Genomic DNA, 9,649 nt, shown 5'->3' with positions numbered 1-9,649 from the left:
CTAAAGCCACACGCACAAGTTTACTGAAAAGTCTAGAGTGATTCCAAGAGGCCCTCTCCTAGGGCAGCACATGCGCGCTGCGCTAGGCTAGACCTAAAAAGGAAGCCCCCCTTGCCGCCTGCACGTTGCTGCTCTGTACTGTATGTAGATAACATGGGGGCACTCCTGAATTATGTCCCGGTGTCGTAAAATGACACCAGGACAAATTCGCACACAAAGGGAGTCACTGTTCCCTGTAGAGGATGAAAGAGGAAGAAACTTTTTTTTATGTGCTACTCTATCTGTGGGGGACAGTGTGTTCTCATCATAATGCCCTCACACACCCTGAAGGGTGTCATGCTTCATTATTTGGGCTTTGCTCCTTGTTGGGCCAGCGCTGCAATGCCCTACTGGTCCCCCGAAGCGTCTCTTTATCGAAGATCTTTTGATGAGAAACCGTTTGGTTCTCCCTGTCTCCGCCGGGAGAGGCACGCAGGTGGATCGGTCCTGCTATTATGGGAGAACCTTCCAGAGTGCCCTCACTGATCTCATGAGGTCCTGACTCTAATATTAAGGGAAACGCTACTCCCTTCTACAAACTTGGTGGCACTGGTTAGTTCAGGCCGCCACTGATACTAAAATTGATCTTCCTTTGGTCCTGAAGAAGCGCTTTGGATCTCCTTCTGAGGCCACATACAGCGCGAAACATGTTGACCTTTATATATGTCCATTAGGGACATATACCCAGCTACAGAGGGACATATTATCCCCTAGAGCAGCACTACACACTTTGTTTTAACAATGACAGAGGGATCACCATAATAAATAGTACCCACTCTCCCTCCAGTCATTTTTTAACACACCACTTTAGACTTCACTGCCACTTACACCCATGCACCCAAACAGCTTCTCATCAAAAGATCTCCGGTAAAGAGACCCTTCGGGGGACCCATAGGGCATTGCAGCGCCGGCCTGACGAGGAGCAAAGCCCAAATGATGAAGCATGACATCCTTTGGGGTGTGTGAGGGCATTATGATGAGGACACACTGTCCCCCAAAGACAGAGTAGCACATGAAAAAAAAATTCTCCCTCTTTTATCCTCTACAAGGAACAGTGACTCCCTTTGTGTACTAGTTACTTTTCGGGATCAAGGGTCACTGGACCTAATAATTAGCTCCTAGTGTCCCTCCTCTCTATAAATAGGACCAGGACAAATTCAACATGATTGCCTGGGCCAAGAAATAACACCCGCAACTGGGATCCGGAGGAATTCCCCAACTTTCCAGTAGGCATGGGCGGAGTTAAGGTATCTCAACGTGAGCTTTCGCGGCTATCCGCGCCCGCCCACGTTGAGAAATCACGCCAGGAGGTATTCTGAGTAAGATTTTCCTCGCTCCCGCTCTTCAACTTAACGTTGTCGAGCAAGGAAACAACTCTATGCACTAAGCAGAGCGCGGAGTGGGAAAAACTCAGCAAACTCTGCGAGCGGAATTTCACACCTAGGCCTATTTTCCAGCACTGATTGTGACCATACAGTGCTGGTCCAAAAAACAACAAGAGCTATGCAAATAATGGAATACCAGGCCTTAGCAGACCAATCCTATGCAAGGTGATTTTATCGCCAGGCCTGAAACTAATTGAATATTCCAATACTTCTGGGTCTGATTCAGGTGCAATGTGTCTCAGTTGCAGCAAATCGTTTATGCCCCTGTACCTAAACAATGTGCCTGATATGAACCATCGAATGCAGAGCTTGCAAATATTTGGAGAAGTAGCACCTATGTGATGCAGTGTGACCCCAGGAAGAAAAGTATCAATCGAAACCCATGTGCTAAGCATAAGAGAGCAATTTTACATATTGCACTAGGAAAACCTCCCGTCATTGTTATTGTGCTAGTTAGCAGCCCATCAAAATGTAAGTACAAGAAAATAAAGCACTATCACAATTGATGCCACGCCTCCTGGGGGCTTCTCTGTGCCGGCTGCAGTGGAGTTGAAAAATGTATTATAGATTGTCTTTGCATTTTGATAGCTTGAGACCTAATACTGACATCTTGTGTCACCAGCTCAATTTTTTTATAATTTCTGACAAATTGGGAATATTAAGAAACCAGACATACAGTTACTCTATGTAAAAAGACTGGTATTCCTTGTTCATTTATTATTTTGCGTTACACTGCACAAGCTCTTTTGTTAGCAACATTGCACATTGTCTTTCACTAGCACAATTCCTCAGGACAGGTTATTTTTTCTTAGAATGACAACAGTAACTAAATAGGAAGCATGGTTGATCTTTATTTCAGAAGTTTTTTTAATTTTCCCCAGCCCCAAAGTAGAAGACATTTTCACAATTAGCCAGTGCACAAAATGCAAAAATACAAAAGCAGGATCCCAGAAACACCATGGACAAAACATTTGCATTTTCTCAATTCAGTAAATATTCTCACTAGGGGCCTCATGTAGGTAGCCAAATACCGGTCGGTAACGGCCGATTTTCGGTAATTATACCGTTACCGACCGGTATTTTGGCTTTTGGTATGTAGGGGGCTCATTTTTGTACTCGGTAATTTACCGAATCGGTAAAATTACCGAATCGGTAATTTTACCGATTCGGTAAATTCCGAATACAAAAATGAGATGTAGGGGGAGTGTGTGGGTGTTTTTAGGAGTCGGTATTTACCACCAACTAATAGTTGGTGGTAAATAATTAATGGATGTGTTTACGCATTTTGAAGCGCTTAGAAGTGTGCAATGTGGCAGACATACATGCCCTTAGGGCATGTATGTGTGCCACATGTGCACACGTGGCCGAATCAGGGGTGCAACAGGGTGTCAATGTGACACCCTGCCACCCTTGCATGTGTTCCCCTAATTACCGAATCGGTATTTACCGATTCGGTAATGAGGCATACCTTCCCATCAATGGGAAGGTATGCCTCATTACCGAATCGGTAAATACCGATTCGGTAATTACCGACTTTTACCGAATCGGTAAATATTACCGACACATTACCTACATATCATTTACCACTTCATAAATACCGAATCGGTAAAATTCGGTATTTATGAAGTGGTAAATGGGTCCCTACCTACATATGGCCCTAGGTATACAAATTCTGGAGTTTAAGTATTCGTCTAACACATGCAGAGAAAAGAAAAGTATTTCTTGTTCAAGAACCTACGAACATTTATCTGTGTGACTCTCAGGAATTTCTGCTGACAATATTAACATAAATCGTGTGAAGAAATCAGCTGTGAAAGTTATCTGAAGGAACCAGCTACAGCAGAAATGTGAAGAAAATCACTATAGGAGCTAATGGAAGGAACAAATTATGGGAAATAGGGTAGTGAACCAAGTGTGGAAGATGTGAGAAATAACACACTTTGGGAGATATGGGAACAAACGAACTTTGGGAAATATCAAAAGGAAAGAACTAAAGGTGATTTTGAACAAAATAAATTGTGGAATATATCAGAAGGAACTAAACATAGAAGATGTGAATAAACATACTACAGGAGACATGGGAAGGAACCAACTAAGAGAAATATTAAAGTGAATCAACTATGGGGCATATGTATGAGAGGGAACCCTGGCAATATGGGGGAAACAACTACTGCAGACATGAGAATGGAAGAACTAAAGGAGATAAGATGAATCAACCAGAAAAGATGCTAAAAGGAACTAATTACAGAAGATATGGGGAGACTCTACATACAGACAACATTGGGGAAAAACTATGGGTGAAGTAGGAATAAACACACCGTGGAACATATGGTGGTGGACCAACTGAAGGAGATTTTGGGATGGACCAACAGTAAGAGATGCAGGAAAACACCAACTTTTGGCAATATGCGTAATAATCAATAGCAACAGTAATAATTAATAATGGAAGATGTGAGAATAAAAAAGAAACATGGTATGGAATCAACAATGGAAAATATAGGGAGGAATGCATACTGAAACACATGAAAAGTAACCAACTACAAGAAATATGAGAAGGGATCATCTGTAAGAGATAGTAGAGCAAATGAACTAGGGAAGTTTTGTAAAGGAACCAGTTATTGCAGATATGACTCAGAGTCATCTTTAGAATATATGCAAAGGAATCATCTATGGAAGAAATGAGAACAACGGGAAGCGAAATAGGTTAAGGCGTCAACTATGGAAAGTGTGACAAAAAACCCAATAAGAACAGTTGTACAACTGTCTCAACTATAGGGGAAAAGGAGGATGGTAAAGAACTTGAGATATGGGAATACACCGCTAAAAAGATCTACGAATCATTCAACTATGGTTGAAACGTGATGGAATCAACAAGAGACATTATGATGGAGGATCCATTTATGAGAAAGGTGAGGAACTTACTCTGTGCCAAAAAGAGTACCAACCACAGGTTGTACAGGAAGGAGCCGATTAGAGTTTGGAAAAGCAGCCAACAATAGCAGAGAAAAAGAGTAATCAACAATGCAGAGAACACAACTGTGAGATATATGAGAATGAAACAACTATGAAAGAATTGAGTGGAAACAACTACACCAGAAATGGAATTGAACTAACAATGGGTGATACCCAAATGAATCACCTCTTGGTCATTTGGGGCAGGACCAACTCTAGAGTAATCAATTCCGAGGGATTGAGAGAGAGCTCTACCATAAGACTAGAAGAGAGAGTAATGAGCCATGAAGGGCTTTGACAAACATAAGCGTTGGTCGAGATAGAGTGTTCCAAACAAACCTATAGCCACAACTGGCAGATCACCATACGGACTCTCAAAACGGAGCTTGAGCACTATCTGTTGCTGCTGCAAGCCCTCCTCAGTGCTCTACTATTCTATGGCTTCCCAGAGCAAGTTTCCCCATGGGATTAGAGAACAACTCCAGCCGTTTCTTAGAGGATGCTCTGAGTTCATCATGTCCATCTATCTGCACTTGCATGATTTCACCACCATGTTGGAAAGCTGTTCCACCTTGGGTTTTCGGCCCACGTAGTAGATTATTGTGAGAGGCTCCAGGTCTTGTGGAACGCAGCATGGTGCGGCGGATGCATCTGGGTTCATCTTGTTGTATAAGGGGAGCACCTACAAGTGAGGAAAAAGAGGCAATTAATCTGATTGGGTCAACCACAAAAAGAAAGAATAAGTCAATTCTCTTAGCAAATCCCCTTGACCTTGTCTTCTGCAGCCTCTGCTTGGATATTGTATGCACCAGATAAGGCCTCTTAAGCTTCTTTCTGCTGACAGGTTAGGTATTGAAAAGGTTCAAACACTGATCCCTCTTTCTCAATATATTTCCTTTGTGAAGTGTATACGTTGACTGGACTTATACTCAAGCTGTACAGGTATTCTGACCAAAGAGAGAGCAAGAAATGCTTAAGCATGGAGACTGAACTCCTGTCTGAAGTTTAAATGTGCCATGATGAGGCGGGGGTCACGGTTCAAGATGATCTCCCTCCTCACTTCCTGTACATCCTACAATTTAATCTATTTACACTACCACTCACATTCTTTACTGACCTGCATTCCTAGGTTAGCAACTTTCTCTCAAGTGGCAAGCTACCACGGTTGTCCTTGAAATATCAGTAATCCCCATATGAGACAAGGCTGGGCGGGGTGGATGTGAAATTGTACTATTGGGCCTTTCAGCTGGTTCTTATCAATGACTGGCGATTTGGTGATAAATGGTATACTTCAAATAGACTCAAACTTGACTTGATCGCCAGGTATGGTTGTTCAACCTGATTTATAGCAAGATGGTGCCTCAAGCATTCTAGGCGATCCCTAGACTGTTACCGTTTTGCTGGCATGAGGCTCTCAAACACATCAAGTGGCATGGCACGCCCATTGGCGGTGCAATGGCAAAATCAGAGAGCAAGATTGACTGGCTTCTACTAATGGGACTTGATTGGTATCTCAAACCTTGGTGATGTCTGGTGCCTTGAACACGTCAAGTCCTCTGGAGATCTGACAACAGACTTCCTACTACACAGGATGCAATTCTCCCGATACCTGTAACTGAGACATGCTTTAGAAAGCAATGGTGACAAGCTAAACGCAGCCCTGAGTTCAGTCTCCAAGAGGTGAAGCTCATCATAGACATCCTGGGTAGGAAAGGCATATCACAACTATGTAGATTCCTAGTCATTAACTTACCTGACCCCTTATTAAATTGAGAGAAACCTGGGAACTTGATGTAGGAAAAGTTTTCATTGAGGAATGGATCAAGGCCAAGATGGCGCAGAGGACTTTGGCTATCTACTCCGTACTCAATTCAAATACTTTCATAAATACCATTACAATCCAACACGGCTCTAGAAGATGTGGTAGGCATGGGATCCTCAATGCCAGAGAGACACTCATTTCCACATGATTTGGAACTGTCCTTGGGTGGCCGGATATTGGCACAAAATATGTAACATTTTGGGAAGAATGGTGGGCAGACCTATCAATTTGGACCCTAAAATTATGTTGTTAGGCATTATGGAAGATTAGGGTGTCTGTGTCACACCCATATCTTCATCCCCATTGACAATAGATGAGTGGATCAGGGATATGGACATTTTGTGCAAAAAGGGAGGAGCTGGTGTAGAACACAAGGTGAGTACAGAGAAACCACACCAAAATATGGAGCCAGTGGTGGGATTACGCACAAGTTGCCATATATATGACTGCGTCCCTAGGGAAAACTTTTACCCTTCGACTATCTTAAATCTATTGTGAGCTGTATAATGCCAATTTATTTAACTGAGCTGCCACATGAGCATTCTCTGTACTTGACTTATTTTGCTCTATTCTGCACTAAAATAAAACCTATAAATATATATAATATTTATATATATATATTTATATATGTAACAAATTGGCTCAATTTCACAGGTGGTGTGATCCTCTTAAGCGGCATAGCCACACAGAATCTATTTATTTAACGCTGTTCCACTCACGGCTGAATTCCCAATCTTTATGCTTTCATTAAATCCAGGCTGTAAATACTTCCACATTCCTATGCGTTTCGTTCCCGCTGGGACCTTGGTCACGTGATATACAACATTTAAAAGCCACTCTTCCCATTATGTTAAGTAGACACCTGAGTAATATTGGTCAGTCACACACCTTCTATATATATAGTCACACACAAAAAACAAAGGTTAAAAATAAGTTATAGTTAGGATAACTTTATTTATGTTTGCTATACAAACCCAAGTCAAACTACACAAAACTTAGACATTCTAAAGTCATAGCTATATGTTTCATTTATCATTTATGCAACACTTTCAAATTAATATGTCATACTAATAACTCACATTTATACATACACACCACCTTAAAATTCATATAACTCGCGGACCTCCGTACACAGTCTTCTCACCTTCCTCGCCACACTACATTAACTACAACTCGTTCTTTATTCATGCACTACCTAAACCTTTGCATAAGACAGAAGTTAGAGCATGTGAAATGACTGCATTAATAAAAACACTTATGATATCTGAACTTATATAATGTGGCAGAACATAGTGCATGGTATAGTGGCGAGTTAATGTAGTGCAGCGAGGAGGTAAGTAGTCTGTACGGAGGTGCAGGAATTATATAAGTTTTAAGGTGGTGCGTAAAGTATAAATGTGAGTGATAAGTATTACATATTAATTTGAAAGTGGTGTATAAATGATAAATTAAAATTATAACTATAACTTTAGAATATCCAATGTTTGTGTAGTTTAAGTTGGGTTTGTATAGCAAACATAAATAAAGTGTTCCTAACTATAACTTATCGTAACCTTGTTTTTTTGTGAATCTCAATGTTTTTTCTAATGTTAGTGTCAAATTTGGAATATTCATCCAGCTTAGTTTTGTAGAGTGTAGTGTTATTAAGTGTAGTGTGGTAGAATATATTGGAAAAGAGTATTGTGAACTCTACTATAGTATATTGTGGTATAGTGGAGTGGAGTAAAGTGGAATCAGGTTAACTAGAGTGGTGTACAGGGGAATGATATAACACTATAACCCACATCAGGTCTGTGCAGCCTATACTTTGTTAAACATGGAGTAGTTCTTCCACTCCCAAACCTTAGTAATTTGTTAACTGTGCACCATATAACTTTTAAAATACACAATTTTTCTTGCCTCCAGGGCTTATGCAATTTCCTTGCTTCCGACCTACATGTATGCACTCAGTAACTCTATGCTGTATATGACTATATCAGGGCTAAGGTGGAAAGTCTAATTATGTGTTGTAAAGGTTATATAGTGCATCATTTACAATTGTTTGGGGTGGAAGAATTTGCACGACCTCAACTCACACTAGTTATGCTACCCTGTTTTAATGAAGTACTGATTGCACTTAAATCTTCACTTCTAGCTAAAGTGTGCCCCACATGACTAGTACCATACTGAAGGATACTTGTCTCTGGTACTACACTATCTCAATATGCAGAGCAGTAGCTTGGATAATGTCGTCAGGGATGTGATCAGTTATTTAATTATTGATGTCATCAGTGATGTCATTTAACATGTCACCAGTGATGTAATATGTGAGATCATAAAGAAGGCGTGGTGGGGGCAAAAATTATAGTTAGCTCAGGAAGCTATAACTGATGAATGTCTATGTTTTGTTGAGTTTTTAAACATTAGTTTCTAAAGTATTACAATACTTAACTATAATGTCACTTTAACCTCTGTTTCTTTCAGTGACTTTCTAGCGTTCTTTAAACGGAAGATAAATTCTTATTACCATAGCTTACTATTACATAATTATAACCTTTGTTTTTTCTGTGAATTTCTGTGGTCTTTTATCATATTCATCCAACTTCCCTACTGAGCACAGCTTTTGGCCGTATGCAGCAGGAGATTGGCCACAGGTCCTAGCCTGTAGGCAGGCCCTGCGTTCAACCCCCGTCAGTGGGCAACCCTCTGCCACACACAGCCTTCTGCCATGTGCAGTGGGGGTGGTTGGCTAAGGGCCTGCACCTAACCCTCTGAACCAGCAAACCCTCTGCTGCGCACAGCCTTCAGCCATGCACAATGGTGGCTTAGGTGCAGGGACTGGCCCTGCTGCCAACCCTCCGCAAGTGCCAAGGTTCCAATTTCATCTGCAGAACAGAATGGATACATTTTTGGGTGTGCTTTTTTCAAATTTGTTTCATTTTTGTGTAGTTTTCAACTACTGCTTTTGGTTTTTATAACATTTTAAATTTACATTTTTCTTGTTTTTTAAAGATTTTGAATAATTGTAATATTCTTTTTTTTTGTTTTTACTTTTGTTGTTACTGCTTTCATTTTTTACTTTGCTCTGTTTCCAGGTGCTGTACCATTGCCCCTGAATATATTCTGCTACTTTCTTCACCACTGACCACAGCTTTATGACAGTGTCTGCAGTATATACCAAAATGCTGCATGTTGTCATTATTTTATTCTTCGTGTTGCAGCACTTCCTCCGGAGCAGTTAGTGGTCTTTTGACTCTTCAATTCTTCTGTGCCTCTGCACGTGCTACGGTGCTTGGGTGCATAGCTCTCAAGTGCTTCCACATGCCACTCTTCGAATATTGGCCAGCTTTCCCTCTGTGGAACACCTTCTTCCACAGTGCACATCTCCTCCTGTGCATTATTTGCGTATTCACCAGCTGCAGGCTCAAAAACTGCCATTCCAGTGATTTCTTTGCTCTCCTTTCTTCTTGTG

At 41.1% G+C, this 9,649-nt stretch overlaps 1 protein-coding gene across 1 annotated transcript in view; it reads right to left on the bottom strand.

The window, feature by feature from the left end:
* Positions 1 to 2,255: 2,255 nt before the first annotated feature.
* The window catches only part of LOC146798682 (transforming growth factor beta-2 proprotein-like), a 111,721-nt gene continuing 104,327 nt past the window's right edge, over positions 2,256 to 9,649 (bottom strand). Inside the window, exon 7 of the mRNA XM_085625981.1 lies at positions 2,256 to 5,058. Within this exon, the coding sequence (XP_085482107.1) occupies positions 4,900 to 5,058 (159 nt within the window). The 3' untranslated portion in view covers positions 2,256 to 4,899. The remainder of the gene's footprint in view (positions 5,059 to 9,649) is intronic.

The sequence above is a fragment of the Triturus cristatus genome, chromosome 9 (genome assembly GCF_964204655.1).
Source record: "Triturus cristatus chromosome 9, aTriCri1.1, whole genome shotgun sequence".
Lineage (NCBI taxonomy): Eukaryota > Metazoa > Chordata > Amphibia > Caudata > Salamandridae > Triturus > Triturus cristatus.
The sequence above is the reverse complement of the archived record's forward strand: the minus strand, read 5'-3'. Positions and strand labels throughout refer to the sequence as shown.